The sequence below is a fragment of the Gavia stellata genome, chromosome 9 (assembly GCF_030936135.1).
Source record: "Gavia stellata isolate bGavSte3 chromosome 9, bGavSte3.hap2, whole genome shotgun sequence".
NCBI lineage: Eukaryota > Metazoa > Chordata > Aves > Gaviiformes > Gaviidae > Gavia > Gavia stellata.
In genome coordinates, this window is record NC_082602.1 from 6,966,628 (window position 1) to 6,990,871 (window position 24,244).

Consider the following 24,244-nt stretch of genomic DNA (forward strand, 5'->3'; position numbering starts at 1 on the left):
TATTTTTTTAAAACATTGGCTTGCTTTAATTTGTTAAAAGTGCAAGTGTTACACATGCTTTGTACATTGAAGTTGAAAGGGGTTTTACATTTTCCATTAAAATGACTTTATCAAATGTTGTCTCGTCATGTTGGGTTTTTATGTTTGGGGCCACGCGTGACAGCCCGAGTCCTCGTTCCGCTGGTCATAGGCCTTGCAATGTCCTGCTGCGGTTCCTGTGCACCGCTCTGCCCTCTCCGGGTTTGAGACAAAACTGCGAGGGGAAGTGCTGGAGCGCAGCTCACATGGCTGAGCCAGAAAGAGCCTCTCCTTAAGAATAAAACTATTTAAATGTGGCTTATGTTCTGCCTTTAATAATCCAACACTTCCTTTGGGTGAAGGGGGAAAGGAATTTCTACAGAACCATTTTTTAGAGCATGTTGGCTTTTTACAGTTCAAGTAATACAGCAAAATATTGGAAGTTTAAAAAAAATACTTGTATCTGTTTTTATTTAATAATGCTAAATGTTACAGTTGAGCAGAATTCCAGCTCTTGGCGTTAGTTTGAATAGTTAAAGTGTACATGGATTTAAATTATTAAAACTATTCAAATGTTTAGATTTTATATCAAACATTAGGTGCAGCTGTTAGCTAGCTCGTGCCATGTCCAAAAGGGGATAGTAACTACCCTGGGTACTGCGCCCTGCCTGACTAAGTCTGACTGGGTTTTGGGTCACAAAAAAAAATAGTGGAACACAAAAGCAATTTCTGCTTCTAACAGTAAAGCTCTTTATTTAGTTGGTTTGAAAACTTGGAATTTGTTTGAAGTTGCAAAGGAATATGTTGGGGTGAATGTTGCTGTGCTCGGTGGTTGATTCTCAGCTTCGTACCCAGTTACGTGCAGCATCTGCCTTTACGCTGCCTGTAGCACAGGACTAGAGCACTGCCTGAAGATGCGAAACCTGCCAATGCACGTTTGCTTAAGGACAGGTGGACTTTAGTCGCATGTACTTGTTTTTTAAAGTTCAGGATATGTAAGTGAATTTTAATCTTAAGTATTTTTCCCCTTGAGTTGAGTTCTGGTGAGGTACTTTTAACATTTGTGAAATTTCTGGAGGCTGTTGAAATTTGCATTCCTGCTGCAGACGGCTGTATCCCCCCCTTGTTTTTTTTCTACACAAAGAGCAGTTGTTGGGGCCTGAGCCACGGCTGTTGTCACAGCTCGCTCCTTGTGCTGGGGCGTCTTTGTAGTTCAGTTGAAGGGAATCGGTTGGTTTCCCCCCATTTATTAGCAGAAAGCGTCACGTTGCTGTGTCTGTCCTGGCTAAAGCCTCGGGCTTCCTTCTCTGTCTCTTCCCCAAGGCACTGGGGTGCTTTACCGTCAGCGACCGCACAGCAGGCAGCACCCCGTGCTTCTAGGTCTGAGCTCTGGTACCGTCCTTTGGGCCCCCGCGGGGCACTGATGGCTGCCCCCGTCTCCCCGCAGCACTTACAGACCCAGGGAGGGATCCCCACCTCTGCCTGTGAGGTTGAAGAAGTTCTTGCCTCCTCGGGTGGTCACCGAGTGAGTCACTGAACAGAGGCTGGTTTGTATTTCCAAGTGTGAATATTAAAGTTCTTCCTTTGTGACTTTTTTCCTGCCACCTTTGCTGATGAATCCTGAAGTGTGTGTCTAAGTTGTTAATCTGCAGAAAGATGTGGGTGAAGCGGATGGCAAAGCAGCAAGAACCCTCCCAAAGAAACGCCTGAGAGATTGACAGGAATTTAAGAAAAAAAGTCTCAGTTTGGAGAGGCAAAACCAATGGGCTCAAGCTGCAGCATTGCACAGCGTGCTGCACAGTCGCTGGGGTAAGTAGATCTTTGCTGCTTTCGTACCAAAGATAAATTGATAAATTAGTTTGAACTGCATAAATAGGATTTCACCGTAGTCACTATAGAGTCTAACTATCCACTTGATTTGTTTAGTGGAGTTTATCTGTAGTAAATTGATACAGTAGTTACACCAGATGCATGATTTTAAAATTTTGTGGTTAATTGGGTATGTCTGATGGATTTGCAATACATAAAAACATAACCTGGTGCATTTTGCTTTGGGAATGGCTGCACTTGCGGATGGGACGGCCTTGTAAACTGCCCATAGCAGTGACGGTGTTTCCTAGTAGCTGATGGGAAGGGAAGAAGTCCAAAGTGAGTGAACGAGGAAAACGTGGCACAAGCTGAGCGCGACGGGAAGCACTGTACAGCGTTTATCGCCACCATCTTAAAGAGACTCTGCAAGTTGCATGCTGCATGCATTAGCAGACCACAAGAAGTTGTTAAAGGCAACAGCTACTCCAAATACTACTAAAAGAGGCCAAAAATTTTGTGTTTTTTAAATCCTTAGTGTACCAAATTCAGCTTAGTCAATGTCTTAAGGTTTCTGGCTCCGTCACAATGAAGTGGAGCTCCCCGCTCCCCTACGGGAAATTGGAGCGGGAAGTTGGGCTGGCAGCGTGCTTGCTGCCGGTACAACCCAAGGTTTTCATAGTTGATGTCTGAGACTAAAGAGGGGTTTGTGGGAGGTGTTTTGTTTTAAGGTTAGTTTTTCCCTCTCGACCATTTCCATGTTCTGCCAGGCGTTACTGGGCACATTTTTCCCATCTTCCTTTCCTAAAGACTCTTCAGGAGGTTTTCTGGTATACAATCTCAACTATTTTACTGTAGCCAAAAGTATTCGATGAGATCAGCTGAAGCTGTTTGAGTGCGGGAACACTGTCAAATCCTAGAAGAAGAATGTGAAGTACCGCGTCATCTTTTGCCACCTTCCTCTTGAGACCAAGCTCTGCCTTGATCTGCTACGCTCTCCACGAAACTCTTCCTCTCTTTTTTTTCCTGTCCTTTGAAAGCTCACGTCTCAAAGTCATCAAAACCGCAAGCCCTGCTCTCTACACGCACCCTCCTTCCCACACGCACCCTCCTTCCCACACCCCTTTCCAGCTCCTTATCATCACCTCCATCCACCGCACTGCTGTACAGGGAATGACCGCGGCAATTTTCTTCCTATTGTAACTGCAGAGGTAACTAACAAAGAGTAAGTAATTAGCAAAGAATAAAGCGGGGCTGCTATGACCTGAAGTATTCCAGCATGGCTGGCTGGCTGTGTATGTGGTTTAGCTGAAACAGAAATTCCCGGACTGCTGGAATTACCGGCAATGAAACCATGGTCCCCGTTATGCAGGTCAGACGTAGGGGGTTATAACAGTCCGATTTTAAATCTATTTATTCTGCTCTTCCAGCTTCACGGAAATTGCTCAGATCTGTGTGTGTAAACCGAACCCCCATCTGATCAGCGCTACGTTCTCATGCTCTCTGACCTTTTCGGTAGGTGGTAATTTTGTTCGTACCCTCTCCCGTGACACCCTGTCAAGCCCTCTCCTGCCCTCACAGCTGACAGCCTTCCCTGCCCTGCGCCGTAACTGGGAATTTCCCTTCCTTCCTCCTTCCACAGCCACCTTCGCCCTGTTCTGCTGCTTTCCCGAGCAGGATGTTTGTGCTCTCCCCCACATCCGTGCTGGATGAGCCGCCTCTCCCTGTTGGGACTCCTGGACTAAGGCTTTGCTGTGCCTTCCCCTCCTAACCCCCAGCTCTGCCTCAGACAATGTCAGCTCTCCGCTGTGCTCCTGCTTTCCACCTTTTGACCTGCCCTTTGTTGGCAGAAGTGCCACTTTTCCTTCTCCGCCTTTGTGTTCGGTGATACGTGTGCCCCAGGAGGGCAGGGGAGCACTCGGTGGCGTGGGGGCTCCTCTGATGCAGTGTCCACCGGCACATCCCTTTCTTTCCATCTCAGCAGGGTGGCTGAGGAAACTCTGACCGAGGAGCAGATGATCTGTAGCATTAGCAGCACGCACAAACTAACCTCTGTACTTTTTTCATTTGTTCTCATAGGTTTTGAAAAGGAAGTTACGATCTATATATAGCTAGTAGGAAAATCTTGCCTCACAGAAAATTGAAGATGTTTTACCTGATGTCTTGCATACAAACAGTTGCATTTTTAAACAGGGGCTTTTCTCAAGCGGAGTGGTAGACTGAAGGATTTTTACTGTTATGTTTCAAAGTGAACATTTCTGGTACCTTCCAACCGTACCGATACAATATTGTCTTGACACAGCTGCCTGTTTCTTTTCCCAGTCCCTGGGCACGTGGTTTTATCGTAGCTCTGTGCTTCCTTAGTGGAATTAAAGAGTAGGGTTTAGTAGCTCTGAGGCAGGAAATCCTGTGTTCTCACAGCTCTGAGGATTTCATATTGTTTGATCTCAGGAATACCTTAACTCCTGCAGCAAACGGGCCTGAGGGAACCCTTTGACTGATTACAAGACAAAAAGCCTGGGTAAGTTTAGGTTACTGCTGGTAAAACAAACACGGGAGAGAAAGGAGGTGGAGGAAAAGATGGCCCCAGCTCTGAGTCTTTAGGGAGCAATGAACTTCCTGCTGTGCAGTTGAACTCCACGGGCCACGTACTGGGGCAGAAAGGTCTGGCAAATGCTGTCCAGGCTATAGCTGATTTGTGGCAGCCACACTACCACTCTGATTACTTTTGAACAGTTTGATTGATTGATTTTGGTTCCTACTGTATTTTTAGTCCAGTTCAGTAGGTGTTCTATCAGCTGCTGTGGCTGTACTTGCTTTTCTCCATCTATTTTTCTAGTGAGCCTGCTTTCCCTGAACCACAGAACGGCCCAGGTTGGAAGGGACCTCGAAAGATGATCTGGTCCAACCTTTTGTGGGAAAGGGAGCCTGGATGAGGTGTAGTCCCCACCACTGAAAGCAGGTCAACAGGAATTGCAGATGGCTGAAGAGCTGCTGCTGACAGGAGAGTGGGAAGGAGTCCAAGGCCAGAGCTCCTGAAAATGGAAATGCTGTCAGAGGAAGAGGTCACAAGATCCTCTTTTCCCTTTATATAAAACCAAAATGTATAACCCAACACTTCTGTATTTTGGTTTTAGCTGTCGTTGTAAGTAGCAACTTGTGGTGCAGTCTGCAGATTTTATTCTCGGGAGACTCCACGTTGCTTCCCAGCTGCCTTTCTTCGGTTTCTCCTTCTGTGGAGATACAGCCAGAGATTGGGTAATTACAACTTCTTTTTGCAAAGCGTATGTTGGCTGCATTCAACAGGGATAGTATTTCTGCCTTCCAAGACAAGAGTGGTTTCTGTGGTAAGGCGGAGTCTATGGAGAGAAGTCAGTGTCTGGACACGTGTTTAAAACTGGCTCTTGGTGAGACACTTTGAAATAGCGGACCGCAGCAGTGTTTAGTTCTGGCCGGTATAAAACAATACAGCTCAGACTCACCGCCCGGGGGAAGCTTTCCCGGTACCGCCCCAGGCTTTGCTTCCACGCTGTGCGACCACCGCTAACTTCCCCCGCGGCTGCGGCCGCTGTAGTTCACGCGCGGTGTCTCACTGCGCGGAGCCCGCGCCTCTCCGCCGCTCCCGCACGGCTCGGGGAGTCCGCCGGCCGACGGAAGGAAAGCGGCGCTCTGCCGGCGGCGGCGCAGGGCGCGGCTTCCACCAGGGGGCGGTCGGCGGCAACCGAGCGCGGCGGCGGCGGCGGGCGGGGGGGCGGGGGGCGAGCGGGGCTGCCCGCGGGGCGGGTAACGCCGTCCGGGGGAGGAGGGAAAGGGCGCTGCCGGTGGGGAGGGAGCGCGGGAGAGGTGCGGGAACGCCGGTGCCGGCCAGCGCCGAGGTGCAGGCAAGGGAAAGCGGCTGCTGCTTTCATCGTTTCAGCGTGCCAGAACTCAAACGAGCTGGAAGGCAACAATCATTTAAAACGGTTTTAAACTGTCGGGGATAAACTAATTGCTGACGGACATCGGGGAAGAATTTCCTTACGTTTATCCCAATGTACCCGTAAAACTTGTCCTCTAGTGGTGAGTATTCTCTATACAACCTTTCATTCTTTAAATGGACCGTGTCATTGCTTAGCTCTGAATTCAGACTGAAGGATTCCTTACTTGAAAAATTAAAATATTTCATCTTATTTCATACACTTAGCTTTTTCCCTGGAACATAAAGCATTTTATGGATTCTCAGCTGCAGGATGTTTTACAAGTGTCCCCTGCTGCTGCTGAAAGGGGTGATCCTACCTGCTCCCACATGCCCGTCCTTCCGTAGGCTTCATGGCTGGCTGGCCGTGCTGCTGCGTGGAAGGGAGGAAAAGAGGAGGCTGGCAGTGCCAGGGCTCTCCTTTTGGCAGGAGCAACTGTGGTCTTCAATAGGCCGTGGTCTGACTCTTTACTGGTATCGCCTGCTCCAGCTCTAGGACTGTCTCTGTATTACACAGAAATATTCAGCTTTCCACATCACCTTCGTGGGGCTTCTGTAACGCTAGCAGTAACGCTAGCAGTGCTCCGGCTGCAGCTTAGTGCTCCTGTCCTACTAAAGGGAACGTTGCACCCCTTCTCCTTTCTGCATCCCTCACGGGAGTGGCAAACTCTCGTGCTAAGCCATGCTGCCTGCAGTTTGATTCCAGCAGCAGTCACGTGGTGAGTAGGCAGGCTGCAAGAACAAACACTGGCATTGCAGGAGAGAGAAAAATTTTAGCAACACTTTCAAAAGTAGCAGCGTGGAGTCTTGCCCCTGCTCGGCTATCTTCCTACAGAGAAGCAGCTTCCTTTGGATCTGGTGTTTTGTTTATGCACCTATATATGAAGGGACAGTTTAGTCTTAAAAACAGAAGGTAGAGCTTGCAATTCCCCTACCTCCCTCTGAAGAATCCTGACTCCTCAGCAGAGGTAGCCAGGCTAAAAATTCCTTCCTTCTCCTATAGCTGCTGTTTACAGAGACAGCTGAAATGTCTGTAGCTAACAGCCCTGGGCTATCATCCCTGGCAGTGACATGAGATAGGTGCCTAAATAATTTTATTTCCTTCTTGTGAGCACATACCATTTTCTTTGCTTTACTTACATGAATAGAAACACCACGCTCCACTACCTTGCTGCCTGTAACAGCCAGCCAGGCAGGTGACGGCGGAGAATGTAACTTGCCCTTTTGTGGGAGCAGCGAGCTGGGGCTGACCTGGAACAGGTTACCTCATCACACTGTTCTGTGGGGCCACGTCCTAAACCGCTCCAACTGAAAAATAACACTTTTTTCCCCAGCAAGATTCGTTTCCTGCTACAATTCAGCACAAGAGACCTCCTCTAATGAACTCGTCTTACCTGTGTATCCATAGGCTTTTTCTAGCCTCCAGTCCCTGCTCTCCTTCAAGCACGCACAGGAGACACCAGGTATACAGAGGTAAGGGGAGAATTTGCACAGCAGTCAGGTGTTCTTGCTGCTCTTCCAAGTCTAATCTGGAAGAAAAATGTACCCCTGGAAAGCAAGTTCACCTTGTAACAGCACAAGAATAACTTAAAATGGGGTAGCTTGCAACGCTTAACACTTTTCATTAATCAGTAACCGCTAAAGTTAACTAATGCCTCCACTACATGTTACAACACCCCCCCCCAGGAAAGCCTGGGTTCAGGTAACACTCTAGTGCAGGGGTAGGGCTGGCTAACGCTCTGCGGCAGGGCACGGGCTGACCCGTGCTGAAAGGGGCTGAGTGTGAGGAGGGCTGCACGGCCCTCCTCAGAAACCACAACCCTGAGTGGGTGTGCACAGCTCTGCTGGTGCCGTTCAGCTCCGGGTAGCCTGTCCCCGAGTAAAACCGTAGTGCTACTTCCTCTGACACTTCAGTGCTCTCTATGTGTTAGACAGCCAAGTCACTTCACGCATCGGCTAGGCCCTCTGAATTCATCCCAGCTTTCCCGTACTTGCTGGACGATGAACACAGAAGTTCAGCTGTACACGTACGCTAACACTGTTAGTATAAATCTGAATTTGTTTTTATACTCTGCAACATTTGTAGATATTTAACACACGTTTAGTGTCAAAACACCTTGGTTTTTATTTTCATATCCTTTTTGAATCAGGTTAAGCTGTAAACAATTTCTTTTTCAATCAAATACTGCCAGCTAGAATTACTTCCATTCATGCATCACTGAAAACAAAAAGGGTATTTTTCCTCACGTATAGATTTTTCTTTTTTAAACAATGTCACTTTATACAGAAACCAATAGCTAGATTCGATGCACCCTGATTAGTTATGTAAACAGATAACCCAAAAAAACTCATCAACAGAACTAATAAGTTGGTTCCTTCATAGAATGGAAATTAAAATCTCTCCTGACTTGAGGTTAACATGGTCAGGAATATAGACCGTGGCACATAAATCCATCTAGGAGGTGTATAAATTGCACTGTATCTGAATTAACAAAGTTATGCATAATGAAATGCACAGTTTAAATTCATGCTAGAAAGCATTTTTCAATATGAATTGGCAGCCAAATGGCAACCATAACAGTTAGGTTCTGCACCATCATTTATGGCATTATAGATAACTAACTATTACATATAGCATACTTTAAAACCCTGAAGGATTGTGTTACTTGAAACATTCTCCAGGCAGTCATTTGGTTTGAAACAATGGGAGAAAGACTAAAGAGCTTGCCGTCTTATACCGATTATGGTACCTTTAACTTTTATGAAGTAGATCAGATATGATGTGTATTTCACAGTAACAAAGTTGCTTTAATGCCTTTTCTCCAACAGTAGGGTTGTGTTAGATGTTTCTGCCCTCAGATCACCATTGTCCTGGTGGTTTTCCCTTTTCTTAAGTTTGGGTAACTACACTGAGCGCTTTTCCTGGTTTTTAACTATTCATCAGTCCTTTCAGTATATCTTCCGAGAGTTCCAGCAGAGGGAGTTCAGGGGATGGGATGTCCAGCGGGGGAAGGTTGGGTATTGGAATGTCCTTTGCCTTCCCAGCAGTTGTTGCAAACTTCTGCCAAGTTGCAGCTGAAGAAGTAGATTCTGAGTGTTGCTGCAGACCCCACAACTCTGACTTCTCGACAAAGTCAGCATCTACATCCAACTCCTTGTCTACTGGAGATTTTTGGAGTCTAGCTCTTTCTGCTTTTAACTGCTTATTCTCTCTCCTTAATCTCTCATTTTCAGCTACAAGGAATTCTACGTGCCGTTTCAAATCTGCAATTTTGGTTGCCTGCTCTTCTATTATTGTTTTGTCATCTTTTGGAGCTTTACTCCCAATACATGCTTCTACTGGCTCCTTTTTTTTCTGAAGCAGAAATAACAGCGTATCCGGGTCCCTGTCAAAGACACCCTGAATATCCTGTGGATGTTTCTCTGTGGAAGGGCTGTATTTCTGAGTAACAGGAACCAATACATTTTGATCATCAGAGTCTTCAGCAGGTGGCTTATAAGAAGTCTGAAGATGTGCAGCTACTTCCTTGTCAGCATTCTGCTGGGCTTTCACCTTTTCCTCCCTCTTTGCCCTTTTCCACCTCTCCTGGATGAGCAGTAACTGTTTCATGTGACTATCCCTTTGTAATTCCAGTGATAGCTGAGCCTGAGTAAGAACAAGATTAAACAATTTAATTGGTGATCCCTAATCCCACCCAAATATTCATGCAAGTAAAGTTACATGCATGTAAATATTTACATAAACAGCGTCACAGCATACCCGAGAGAAGGGGAGAAGCTTTTGTTATTCAGATACTGAATCCAACAAGAAGTGATCTCTGTTTGTACAATGCAACAGATTCAGATATGTCACCCAAATTTAGCATAACTACTAGTATCGTGAAGGAGCGAGTTAACATTTGGTCTTTTTGTTTGTTTAATTTTTGTTTTTGAGTCACTGACTAGGCTATGATAATACCTCTGAGCAGGGGCACTAGGAGTTTAACTGACCTATGACCAACACCAAGAAGGAAGAGATTCACTTGGCATGCACAGACTTACTTTAGCTGAATAATACAGATTATTTGTATGCTTCTGTGATGGTATCTGAGTAGACATATTAATAACACCCAACACTAAGCAGAAAAGTGCTCCAAGGCCAGATATGGTCTCCAATGATTCAGCCATATTTAATGAAGGGGGTGGCATGGTGGTTAATAACTCAAGGGAACTACCTGGGTAAGAGGCTACCATTTTTCTACAAGAATGACCCTTTGGAGGAAAGACAGATGTCTGATCTCCAAGGGTTATTTGCTTTGATAATATTGGCTAAAATCAAAGCCTGCTGCTATAAAAGAGTGCTGAGCAGACTACACTACTACATTCACAGATAGATTTGTGCAATCAATAAGGAAAGGTGTAGGGCTGTTGTTCTGGATATCCCCCAGTTAGGGTGAACAAAACCAAAATTACTGACTGTAGATGAGATGCTCAGCTTCGTGTCTCAGCAAAGCAGCCTAAGTGCCTCACAGCAAAAGTTAAATATGAAACTAGTTTTATCGCCTACTTGAAGATGCCTTTTGCAGACTAGAAACCACTGTTGGAGAACACTTGGATAGGTTATTAGTTCTCTTGTCCCTGCTCCATGTAAACTTGGAAAAACTTTCAAGGAAGACTAGCATCACTGCACTTCTGAAACTCCTGGTGCAGTTGCTGTGGGTTCAGAAAACTATGCAGAGGCTAAGGCCCAAGAGGGGTATGATCAGTCAGGGGACAGAGGCACACAACAGCTATGGCTGATTCTGGTGTCTGCTGCACTTTGGTCTCACCTGCTCTGACTGGGTCAGCTTCATAGCGTCTGTAAGGTATGCTGCAGAAGAGAAAATTGATAAACACTTAGGACAGGGTTACAAAACCTGAACATTTCCATAAAAGCTAACAAAAGGCTTCAGACCTTCCGTGTTCTGAATCCCCACATAAAAGCAACAGTCCAGAGGCAAAGTATTTACCAAGTTACAGTGGCTGGAAACACCTGCTGTTTTTCAAAAGTCTGAAAAAATTACTGTAAGATCATGTAATACGTGCTACACCCTTGCCATGGCATCCTGTTGGCTCAGGTGGTTCCAATTTGTTTTTCAGAGGAGGACAGCAGTCATTTCCAGAAAGTCTCAAAACAACTTTCCCGTGAAGGGAAGAAACACAGCTAAGTACCAGACTTTTAACATACAGGCATTTTAAGACAAAATGTGCTAAGTAAAATCCGCTCGCCCATGGCACACCAGTATTATGAAGTCATGCTGTTTAATTCTATTCTTGATGAAGAGGTATAGTCCGTAGTTCCCCACTTTTTTCATCAACTTCCCCTCCAAACCAGAAACGGTGCTGGCTTACAGTCAGAGCAGCACTTCAGACTTTGAGCGTATCTGGCTAGTGCTGAAAATGACAAGATATGAGAAACTCTTAACCAAATTTGGAAGGTTATAAGATAATGGCATAGAATCATCAGATGAAGAAAAGCAATAAACATTCAATGCATTTCTGGGTTTTGGCTTGGTATATGACATGAAGGAAACCAAAAAGAAAAGCCTGCATATTAGAATGTAAGTGCGCTCCCTTGTTGCTCTGAGTATTCCTAAGTACCAAAGAAACTATCAGTTTCTCATTTTATGGGTTTTTCTAGTATTTATGAATGGAAAGTGAGAATGCCTGGTATCTAGGTTACGATGTTCAGAGTAGCCACTTATTTTGTCTCCACGCAAGCTCTGTCACTGGAAATGTCCTACTTGTTGCATCAATTAAGACCTCCTCTTTCTTCTTCTGCCAAGCAGTTGCCGCACTCTCGGCCAGCTGACGGACTCCAACACAATTAAGCGTGACTAGTTAAAGGGACGGGTAAATGCACAAAGTCTCACTTAGGAGAGGCTGTCAACTGCAGCGTCAAGGCCTGCGATGCAATCTGGTGTTTTTCTTGAGTTCTGGGAAAGCTGAGCTCATCACCTGTTCACCTGTTCTCAGCTGCCTTGATTCAAACATTAGGAAAAGGAAGTAAGTAAACTTTTGTAAGTAAACATTTGTCTAAGTATTTCCTTTATCAACAGAGAAGGCAGGTGACTTCAGCTATGAAAGCAGTGAAGAAAATACAACGTGTAAAGTGAAACTGGCTTACAGCAGGTCCCCAACTGCAGTTTGTGCATTACACAAGGGTGTTACCTTCATCTTGAGTCAAGAACAGCCTTCTCAGTGATAACCACCCCCAATCAAAACAACTTTGGAAACATCTGGCTTTAGCTGCTCATATTAGAGAAAAAGTTTCCAAAAAGGTTCTTGATCTGGACTGAAAAACAGATTCACATTCTAAGAATAAAAATAATATTTTGCAAGTAACTAGATATTCTACTTACACGAGGCATGCAAATCTAGAAACTGATTTTAAGAGCTGGAATGTGAGAAATACCTACTCACCAGCAGCTTTTTTGTGACAAGAAATTGCTTCTTCATATTTCCCTGCTGCCAACAAACGGTCTGCTTTTCTGCTCTGCTGGTGAGCCTTAAAATAAAAAGAGCATTACATCAATGAGGGTTAACCAACAAATAGTTATACCTGTTTTAAAAGTAATCAGTACATCTAAGAAACTGCACTGATTCAAATTCTCAGGCTTTTAGGCTCCCACTCCCTTCCAAGCTTTATAATTTGATTTCTTTGTTAATACCACCTTACAAGAATCTGTACTGTACAGGTAAGAACTGAAGTTTGTTAATGCAGCAAAGATAGTGTGTACACAACAAGATCCTTTTGAAGCTGTTACTCAGAAATTACGTGTTCTCCTTTATAGTCAGGCATTGACTGTAGTCGTGTAAAAAGACCAGTAAGGCCATAAGAAGCTATGAGAAGCTGTAAGTATTTAGGACCAATTTACCTGGCAGAATGCGAGATATTTGAATTATGTTACAGGCTGCAGCTGGTTTGACACTTTCTGCTGCCTCATGCTGCTTCACCAATGGGTGAAGAAATTGCAAAAGATCCTGGGTTTTTTGTTTGCAGCTTACACCAATTAATGGAAGCAGCACAGCCATAGTTAAAGATATCAAAGTTACGTTGTTGCTGTACAACAGTTAAGTCTATACTAGCATTTGTAAGCCACTAATGTAAACCACTAAGGTAGATTAAGGATGTTGCTGAAAGCAAGCAATTGATGCAAGTATTTGCATATGCTCAGTGAGAAACAGTATTGCATAACCAGCACTGCAACATTCATGAAAGCAAGTCTTTTTGTCATTACTACAAGACATGAATTTTACGGTCCTTCCTTCAAGACAAGCTATGTAATATGAAAGGCTACAACCACTAACTGGCAAGGCTGTCAGTAACATAGACTATCCATGACTGCTTTAGTACATGTTGAGTTTGAAGTAAACAGACGTCATGTACCAGGCACTGACTCTGTGAAACAATACAAGACACTTAGGAATCTGAAGGAAGTGTTTGCCTGTTTGTGGTTTGTTTTGTTTTTTTTTTTTAAGATTACTGTTTCTCAAGAGAGCTTTACCAAATCCATACTGGCTGAACCTGTAGGGGAAGCAGAGCTGAAAGCCTGAAATCTCTCTCTATAATTCTGTCTCTGACCCATACAAATTCTCTATTCCCTCCCTTTACCCAAATAAAGGCATAAAACATATCAGACTTAAGATGTTTGGTGAATGTAAGTCACTGACTCACTTTAAGCATGTTCCAGGATCAACGTAAAAATGAGAGCATTTGTCCATAGCCTAAGATGCTAGAACAGCTGGTTCCCTACAGGCCTTATGGAAATACACTTTCCTCTTGCAGTCTTGGAAGAAGCATCAAAGGTCAGATACTCCAAACAGGATGGTAACATGATTCTATCAGGACTAACATGATACTTATACTAATATCCATTTTAAAAATAAGTTCCAAAATGCACATCAATTTCTTTGTCCTCCAAACTGACATATCGCCTACAGTGTTACAGTAAGTTCAATTTTCTACCAGAATTTTAGCAGCTCTGACACCACAGAATAGAATGACTTCTACAGAAAACACTTTTGGGCAACAGCTGTTCTTAAGCAATCCCTAGCAGTTATATCACTGCATTTAGATATTTGGCTTTTCTAAAACTGATTTCATATGCTAATATGGAGTGTTCTAAAAAAAAAACAAACCCCAAAAACACCCAAACCACACAAAACCCCCTTCTTGATTCTTCACAATGAATATTTCAGTTATATTCTTCTTCCTCATCTTCGTTCAATCTTCATAGCATTGTCAGCATTCCCCATTTCTTCTGCCCTGAGGTTACATAATCTCAGAAGAAGAAGTGTTTTTCTATTGGAAAATCATCTATTTTATGGCCTTTTTCTATGGACTCCTACAAATGATGTATGCTGGAAAGATAAACTTACTTCGCACGGGAATGAACATGCGGTATCAGCTCATATAGAGCCACCTCCTGGGTTATTCCTGGCAGCTCATCCAGTTACAAATTAGCTATGTCATGGACATAAAAACACCTGAGCTAGCTTCTTGCAGAACAATTTTTCAATAAATTAGTATTGATACAGCTGCTTCTGCAAACTGTATGGGCAGGTCTAAAAAAACAGGGAAAGAGGAAACAGGGTAGCTAGAGACAGAAGAGCTAAGAAAGGAATTCAACAAGCCGGGGCCTGGTTCCATTTATTAGTTTCTACATATAAGAATTTGAGTCTGATTGCTTTCAAAGGTTATTCTCATATGTTTTAAACTACTGGAGCATGATCTTCGTCAAATCACTTAAGCACATGCAGAACATTTGAGGACAGTCAGTTGTTATTTGATTGAGCAATTAAATTATTTCCATTCTCAATTAACTCCCAGTGAAGCTGAAGGGAGTCAGAAGAAGTTGGGCTAGATTGTTAATAAAATTAGGAAAACAACAGTCCAGAGATGCTAGCAAAAAGAAAAGCTAGGATTCTATGATTACAAGGTCAAAATGCTTCTCCTGCTGTTACATTAAAATATATAGATGTCAGGCTATCTTACTCTGATGCAGAGCAGCAGACTTCCCCAGTGGAAACAAGAGGGACAACAGCAGAGGAAAAAAAATAAAAATCAGTGTTTCAACACAGCCTTGTGTGAGAAAGCTAGGTGTATATTACAAAAAATTTCTTTACTGAGAGAGTGGTGAAACACTGGAACAAGCTGCCCAGGGAAGTGGTGGAGACACCCTCACTGGAGGTGTTCAAGGAACGTGTGGACGTGGCATTGTGGGACATGGTTTAATGGGCATGGTGGTGTTGGTTGATGGTTGGACTTGATGATCTTACACGTCTTTTCCAACTGTAGTGATTCTGTGTTTTGCAGTCAGTCATGGGGGAGGAAGTCCTCGTTTTGTATGTTTTCCTTCCAGCTTGACAAGGAAATATTTATTCATTTATTCCACCCTGTGAGTGTTTGTTCCAAATAGTTGATTGTGCAAGGACCAAGGAATTTCTTCTGTTTTCATGGTAGATTATTCATCACCAACAGTCTGAAGAAATTAGTGATGCTGTTTCCTAGCAGCAAGTGATGAAGCTGCAACAGAAGTACTTGGATGCTTACTAGCCACATATCATGGATAAGCGTCTATATCTTGTCTAGTCTGCTGGTTTATTCTTAGCGCTCAGCTACACTTAGCCACATAGCATCCAACCATTGTTAGCAAAATCTGTTTTGAACTCAAAGTGGCCTGTATCCCGTTATAAACCTGGCAATGGAAGAATTGGTCCTATATCATAAAGTGAAAAAAATGGCTCTCAAGTTTATCCTTGGTCTGATGTCATGCTAGAGGAAGGTGTTTACACCAACAATTCCAGAGCTGTTATGCTGGTTCCCAACAGATTCAAGCAGGACTGCTTTGACTTTGGTCCTGCTGCTGTGATGATTACAGAAACAGCTGCTGCATAACTGCAGTGGGTTTATATATCTGATTTCTCTTTCCTTTTCCAGTTGCAGCGCTGGAAATAAATGTAGGATGTGGTGTAAGAATAATTATAATAACAAACTATGGAATTGAAGGGGGGAAGCAGTTCAACAACTACTTCCAGATGTCCCTCCCAATCCAGACGAGCAGGAATTCCCAGCAGGCAAATGGACAGGTGTAACAACTTGACTCTCATAAGAGGAAGCAGGTGTGAGTGAAGGATGACCAAGCTAAAAAGCTTCCTCACATAGCTCTAACATATTTGGTTCTTAAGGGATTGGTGCATGGCTTATCGTAGCACTTGAACTGCTCTGGATCAACTACAGAAGCAGGTAAGCTAGACAGTTTTCCTCAAACTTTCTAACTGTAGCTGAGGTGTTAAGGGATGATACTTACATTTGTAAGTTTGTACTGCTATTCCAAAGAAATGTTTCTATTTGATTCTCCACCCAGCTAACCTGAACCATTGACTATGTAATCTCTGAGCAACAGAATAAAAAAAATGATCAAACAACCCTCTAAAACAGCAATGTAGGTCTCCTCTTTGCCTAGAACTTTCTTTAGCCACCCAAAAATTAACATCCAACTTCCTTTTTTTTTTTTCAAATAAAAACTAGACAGTGATGTGACTGCAGGCCATGAGAAATGAAGCCATAAAGCCCAGTTACCAGTTTTCTTACCACTCCCTCAAACTATAAAAATGCTAATTTTCTTTCTAGCGATTGTGCACCATTACAACTTAAAGGATTACCACGTGATTCCAGCTTAGGTTGTGTGTGTGTGGAAAAAAGCTGCTGCTTTTCCCATATGGTTCCACTTGATGGATAGCTATTATAGAAAGAAGAGTAACAGGAAAAAAACCTCCTTGATCCTACAATATTTTTAAAAGGTAAATGTAGTACTACTAATTTTCAAATAGGTTAAGTCTACTACCCTCTCCTAAGAGCAGTAATTTGCAACAGCTCTCCTGTAGCTGAGATAGATAGTCTTGTGTATCTTTTTTCTTTATTCCCCTAATGGAAACAGCTCTTCACTAGACAAAGCCTTGCACAAGATGTTAAGCTTATAGCCTTCTTTGTTCATTGTAAGGGGCTCTCTAGAAAGTGATGTATTTTAATATGCTTATGAAGCACAGATTACAGTGCCTTACTAATAAAGTTACAAATGAAGACAGGAAAACCCAGCTGCTAAAATTAAGGGGCCTGAGGAAAGCTAACTGCAAAAAAGTTCTATAACAGTTTGTAAATGTTTTAAGTGAAACCACTGTTTGCTGCTAACATCATCTATTTTATGCTATGGACTGCAGATACCAGTTATCCTTGCCAGAAGGGATCAATACCTGTGCTTTCTTACTGCTGAAAGCAAAGATGAAGGTATTTTTTTTGAGAGATGAGGGATCTGTTTGAGCATTTGTTTCCTGAAGGATACAGGGCTGTTTTTCTAAGAAAGTATTTTGGAGAAAGGAAGAGTCAGAAAGTGCACATTGCATTACTTCCACATTGTACAAGAGTGCTAAGTATCTCCTACATGGGTGTTTACAGCAGCAGGCCACAAAGGGTGGGGTGAGGTGGTGCACCATTGTTCCCCCCACCCCACAAACACTCTGTCAGTGCTATACCTACAGAAGTCTCTTTCAAACCCCTTCTTACCAGGAGATAGTGAACTTAGAAAGGTTTGAATGTGTATGTCTGCATATGCATTGAAAAAGGGAATGAAGAGAGAATACAAGTGGAAAACTTGACCTGAGAGGTCCAAGAATAAACTATGGCCATCCATTTTTTTTTAATTAAAAAAAGTGCAATCATGAAGAATAAAACTCAGGGTGACTATGGAAAATGCTTGTATTCATAGGTAGTTACACTAAAAGTGAAAATAATAAAGAGTTGTACTGTAACTTATGCTAAATAATGGGAATATATTTGCCACTAAGTCTGAAGAAGTGGTAATGTGTAGCTTTATCAACAGAAGCAAGCCCCCTTAAAAATACTCCTTGTATTCTGTAGAAAAAGATAGAGTTGACTGAAGAAGAAACAAAAAATGGCAGAACCCATTGTGGCTGCTCAACCAAGACCACTAGCCACATGTTTAACTCAATTTTCTGTCTTGGAAAGCCTGTACTTAGCACGGTTGACAGAACAATGACTCAACTGTAAATTACAGGTTAGTGTGACTATATAGAGCAAAACAAGTATGTGAAACTCTCAGGAGAATGTATTCGCAATATTAACAGACTCCTCACTCACTTTGTATTGAACTGTAAAGATGCTGAAGTTCAACTTGCTTGTAAGAAATAGTACTAGAATTTAAATATATAGGCAGACAAGTAAGCAGTTGTTTAGCCAACCTTAATTCACTGAATACCTCTAATTGACTACACATCTGTTCCCAACCTATTACAAATTTAAGATAAAATGGTTAGTCTGAGTTCCTCACCATGCAAATGCAATTAAGAGATCTGGAATGAAACCAACTCACATGCACACTGCTCAGGTTAGGTGGAGTCTTCAAAAACCACATACAGGCATAGCTGCAGCTCTTTCCCTGATCACCTGCAACTTCATTAAGGAGTGGCATCCTTTTACCTATTGCATAGTCAAATCAACCTCATTCTCTTCCTTTTCATCCATTTAGTATGATAAAAGCACTAAATGCTTCACCTTGCTTGTCAGAGCAGTGTTGTATACCTACAGTTCTCAGATGCTTTGGTAATGCTTTTCTTGTCCCCTTATCTAGTGCTGCAGTTGGTACTACACAAGTCTCACTAACGGGAGGTTGTAAGCTAAATGAGAACAGTTCCTCTGCCCTGATAATAAACAAAAACAATCTGGGCTCCTATATGTAGCCCTAAACCACATGGCTCAAGCTGTTACAGCAACTGAGCTACCCCTCAGTAGGGACAACTGCGTCATCACAACAAATTGTGCAGTAAACAAACTATTACAGGAGCAACAATTTCAAACAAGTGGGGCAGAAAGACTTCAGCCTGCTGCCTCCCCAGCCTCTATGAGATGGCTTCATTTGGGTCTTTAAACTGTTAGGCATGCTTACTCAGAGCTGGACTGCATGGCTTGACGAAATGCACGCAATGCCAGCGTGACACAGCAGAAACACACTGCTGGTGGTTACCCAAACAGCGTAGATACCAGTGAGGAAATAATGCTTTTGTCAACCACCTGTAGCTTAGCTAATTATGTTCTTGACTGGGAGCTACTGCAAGTTGTTATACGTGTAACATGCAACACTTTTGTGTTGTGCTTTAATAGCAGTCACATGACTGAGCACAACATTGTCGAGCTTTTCCAAGGAGGCTATTACTGATCTGGCTGTTCGCCCAGTATCTGATGCATCACCTCAGCACCTCCAGTCACTTCACTCTTGTTGTTTTGCCTGTGTGTGGATGTAGTACTCGCCTCACTTCTAAACCATTTCTTAAATTAGACCATTGGTTGGCTTGCACTGGAATGGTTGCTGTCAATGTCTTACATCATTAACATTAAAAGCTTCCATTATGTGAGATTCTTGCAATATGTGTTTTTTGTTGTGTTATTTCCACTCCAGCCACTGGTCCATGCTTTCTGTTTTTCATCAAAACAACAACTGTTCAAGCTGGATCCCTTACACTTCAAGAAACTTACAGGCAATAGATATTCACCAGATTTTGGATTTTATCTTATTATAAACCATACAAAGTGCTATTACCTTGTAGGAAGAATACAAGGTAGAGGTGGTATGGCTCCTTACCACATATCCTACAGGAAGATACTGAGGTATTAAAGTAGACTCTGCAGAGTTATGAAGTCCTGGGTGTCGGACTCTGTTCAACGAGCAAGGTTCCTTTTTAGTCTCTTCTGGAGGTTGATACTATTTGCCTCATATTTTTACTGCAGTATTTCCAAGCTTCTGATAGTCAGCAGTGTGCTGTTGTGCTTCTTAAGTGTGGAAAATCTTCACAGGTGTCTGGCTGATACCTTTTGCTCCTATACCTAGGGTTAAAATTATTGCTGAATGTAAGATCAGGATTCTTTGCCTAAACCAGATGGCAGTAGGAATTGCCCCTACAGTAGGTAGCACAGAGAAGCTCTTAACTTCATTTTTTTACAGGAGGTCTTGTCTTATGAGACTTATCTTCATGTTTTTGCAGTAAAAGTTTTAATTTGTTAAAGAATGTTGGTATGTCTTAGTTTATGGCATTAGATTATGCGTGAAACAATATTCAGTTGGACTACATATCTGCTATATGGTTGCCTGCAGGTGCAGGGACTATGCTTAGTCCATATCAGTGCGCTGTGGAACTTAAAAATCTAAATATTTTATTTGTAGGGTTGAAGAACTGGCTTCCTTATTAGTAAAAGCATAAGGATCAGGGCTTTAACCCATTCTTTCATGATTATCGAATGTTTCTCATCTGCAAAGTATACAGTACACTAAGGGGGGAGAGGGGAGGAGGGAAAAGGGCAAGAGGAAGAGACAAAATGAATGCTCAAGTATCAGAGCTGCCCCAAAACACTTTCCCAGAGCTCTAACAACTCAGAGGATGGCAACAGATTTTGGAAAAGTTGTTTAAATTTATTCCTAAATGAAGTATCACTGGATACAATTAATACCTTGAGGACAGCTCAGTGGAAAAATCAAATCAGCAGTTAGTATTGTAGCACAAGCCCTAGAAAGGTTAAAAGAAGGAAAGATGGGGTTAGACTCAGCATGATTATTTGTTAAGCATGCAACAATGACACAGAAGGTATACAAAAAGATAAGAATAACTTTAAAAGAAAAAAGGGGTCTGAAGAACTAAAACCCAAATTCTAAAAAGATAGGTCCATTTCTCATTGAAGTCATTAGACCTGAAGGTCAACAATTAAAGCTTCCATTAAACAAAGAACACTGTAGTTATAGATTAAAAAAAAAACAGATCTGGAAAGCAAATTAGTATTTGTCTAGTGCCATCTACAGAAGTAAATAGGTGAATTAGAGAAACCAAATATAATTAAACTTAAGAAAAAGAAATATCACTGAGGCTTTAAAGCATTAAGACCCAGATGCATAAAGATAAAATATTATTTTGAGGGAAACATATCTTTCAGAAGGTAAAAAAAAATGTATTTGAAGTCAGCAGACTATGACAAGGTATGGCATGCCACCTGTAATTAGGAAGGCTAAGCAAATAGTCAAATATATAAACAGTAACTGAAAGCCACCAATACAAGTGATTAAGTGCAGTTGGTGTGTTACATGTTGACAGAGAAATGGAGACATTAGGATACTGCAAAACTACTACGGATTTCTTTTTTTTGTCAGATCAGCTCCCCAGGAAAATCAGGACTGTATCCATGCTTTCCATTAACTAAGACTAGATGCTCAAATACTCAACTAATGAACAAGTTTTACAGGACAAAGCAACATCCAAGAACTATAGCAAATTCTAATGAAAAGCCTTAACTAAAGAAAAATCAATTTCACAAAAACTAGCAAGCCATGACATACTGAAAGAAGGAAAATATCTCATACTTAAATTATTGATACTAGATAAATAAGCCTAACGATTAGTGTATCCAAAACCACTTTGTAGTTTAGGGGTGTTTTTTCCCCCCCCTCCTCTCTGGTGGTATGGCATCTTTGGAAAAAGTTGTGCTTTTCCAAACCCCAGGAACTAGACTTAGGTAAGAGAAGAGAATTACAGGAGAAGCAAGTGAAATATGTGACACTGGATAGTATCAAAAACTTGTATGAACATTCTTATATTGGAGGTTGGCACCTTCCCTGAATGTTGTTGCAAACCTGAAACTCAGCTGCAGAGTGGGACTGTGAATAGAAGAGCTTTGCAAAACTCTAGTTACTCCTGTTCACGTCCTTGTAAAAACGTGGGTGTGTTCTAACCATGGTACTGTACCCATCCAAGCTCTTGTCAGGGAAGCACTTTCATGGTGCTTGACACAACCTGAAAAGACAGGTCATTTTTCTATATAAGATGATCCATGACTATGTTGTGCAGCAGTTTCAAGAGAAGTTCTTGTATTTCAGGGTACCCCTTAAAAGGGAGTAGGAAGTTGCGCAGGCAACTTCATAATTTTCTGTACAAAACTGTATAAAGCAACTTCTTTCCTGTATCATCTGTTACACAGAATTGTCTTGATCTTATTGTTATCCTGGTGCTAGACAGGTGTGGTAACTGCACACTGCTATCGTGGTCAGAGGATCATCAACCAGGCTTAGTCCTTCTTGTCACTCCTACAATCCTTAGTAAGTGGTCTCAGTAAGAAACACTACTAACTGGTGATATCTGCACTGCCACAAAATTGCTATTTTCAGCCATTTACTAGTGAATATTCAGTTATCATTTTCTCCTTAGAAGCTCATGTACTAGATCTACTTTTAAAAAGGTTTTTATAGTGTCTGTGAAATAGCTATAGTTTACCTCTCCTGCATTACCATGCTGCAAGTTTGTCTAAATTTAAACCCATCATATCAACAAGAGCTTTCTACTTCCTGCTGTTCCTTATTTCAACGGGCCTCCAGTATACAAAGTAAAAAGTCTGAGACAGAAGGATGCAGATATATCCATAGTGGTTCTGCACCATTGGTTCAGATCTAAATAGACCATCTTCCTGCTACACTGTCAGCCCTAATTCCATGGCTAGTCTGCAATGCCAATTTTACAAGCCTTTCTGAAACTAGAGGGAGCAATCCAGAAGTACCTGACTGACTCTGTATGGAGCAGACGAGGGTTTGCCAGGGCTGACACCAAGCTGGAGCAAACAAGCTTTGATTAAAAAAACCTGAACTGATACAAGTCTCCGAGGTTTGCAGGGCAATGTCTAAACAATTTCTGGATTAAACTCATTCCTGGAAGCACTATAGCTGTATTCCTGGTGTACTGCTCCCAGCTAATTGGACTGCTGGACCAAAGCTAGTTTTCTAAGGGAATACTCTGTGTATCACTGTATCTGAGGCATAGTCAAGATACAGCTTTGATAATTCTCTGCTGCCTTGTGGGTTTTACCTGTTCTTGACCCTAAATCTTGTGTATGTGATGGAAACCTACCAATTTAGGCTGTTTAAAATCTGATTAGCTTTTGTGAAGATGCGTTTTTCAGGTATCTGTGTTTCAAAGTTCCTTAGAGCTTTAGTTTAAGCAGAGTAATTACTGATTTTAAAGCATTTCACCATCTGAAAGTAAAAGAAGCATCTAGTCAGTAGTGGGCCCTGGTAAGTCTCTGAAACTCTTTAAACTCACATAGACATGGCCCGTGTCCTCTAAACGTTTCCTCCCAGAACATCCCTTGTGTTCGCACCTTGGGCCAGGCTTAACACCCCCCACCCCAACCTCACCGTGCCGCCGCAGGCACCCCTGCCTTGCTTCCCCTCCCGCGGTGCTCCCAGCTGCCCCCGGGCACGGAGCGGCCCCGCTCCCGCCGTCAGCCGCGGGCCCGGCGGGAGCGCCCGTACAGCCGCGGGGCAGCGCTGCGCGGCCGGGCCACCGCCGCCCCTCAGCCGCCGGGCCGGGCCGGGCTGGGGCGGGCCCCGCGCGCTCCCCACCCGCTCCCCGAAGCCGCCTCAAGTCCGGGACAGTGGCGCGGCCCCGCTCCCCTCCGGGCAGGCCAGGGCCCGGTGCCGCCGCGGCAGGGCCTGGCACAAGCCCTGAACAGGTGCTGGGGCGGGGGGGGGGGGGGGGGGGCGGGCGGTGGAGAGAACCCTATTTACTGTCCAAGTCGCGCTTCTCCGTCCGGTTACCCACCGGTAAGAGGGGAGGCGTGTCCCCCTCTCCCCGCCGCGGGCGCTCGCCGCCCCCTGAGGGCCGAGAGTGGCGGCGGGACCGGCGAACAGGACCCCCCCCCGGCCCCCCGCAGCCGCGCGCTCACCAGGTTGAGGGGCCCCTCCATCACTTCCATGGACGGCGGGGGCTGCGGGCACATGGGCGCGGAGGCGGCCTGCTCGCCGCTCCCGGTGCCGCCGGCCCCCACCGGCTGCCGGCGCCGCTGCTCCCGCGTCCCCGCCCCGGCGGGTTGTAAACACGGCGGCTGCTTCCGCCCGGCCCGTACCGGGCGGCGCCTCGCGAGAGCCTCCGGGTCGCGCGAGACTCGGGCAGCGTCGCCGGGGCAACGGGCGCCGCTCCTGGCCCCGCCCCGCCCCTCCAGCTGTCCTCCTCGCACCGCCCCAACGGCCGTCTTCCCGCCCTCGGGTGCGCGCGCCGCCGGCGGCCGTCGCGGTGCCCCGCTGAGGGGAGAGGGGAGCTCGGTCCGGGGGACCGGGTGAGCGGCCTCCGAAAGGCGGAGAGGGGGCCTTCCCTAACCGGGGGAGGGCCCCGCGCCCGTCGTTTCTTCCCCTCTTATTGTCCTTGTATTCGGCGCTGCGTGTGGCACAGGTGGTCGGTCTGTAGGTGCGTGGGGCTTCTGTGAGGAAAAAAGCACCCAGCGCGGCCATGAAGCGTGCCGGTAAAGGCACCCGTCGGTGCCGGTATCGGAGAGGCCACGCAGGCGAGACACAGGCACGAGTGACAGCCAGAAGCGCCCTTCCATTGCAAAGGTGCAAAACC

The 24,244-nt window shown here is 44.1% G+C and overlaps 1 protein-coding gene across 1 annotated transcript; it reads right to left on the minus strand.

Annotated features, from left to right (window-relative positions):
* Positions 1–7,901: 7,901 nt before the first annotated feature.
* On the minus strand, positions 7,902–23,624 carry NRBF2 (nuclear receptor binding factor 2). The gene is made up of 4 exons (XM_059821367.1): positions 23,571–23,624; positions 12,221–12,305; positions 10,588–10,628; positions 7,902–9,425 (listed from the first exon to the last, which is right to left on the minus strand). Exons 1-4 carry the CDS (start codon positions 23,622–23,624, stop codon positions 8,709–8,711), a joined length of 897 nt encoding a protein of 298 aa, XP_059677350.1. The 3' UTR covers positions 7,902–8,708.
* Between the last annotated feature and the right edge of the window lie 620 nt (positions 23,625–24,244).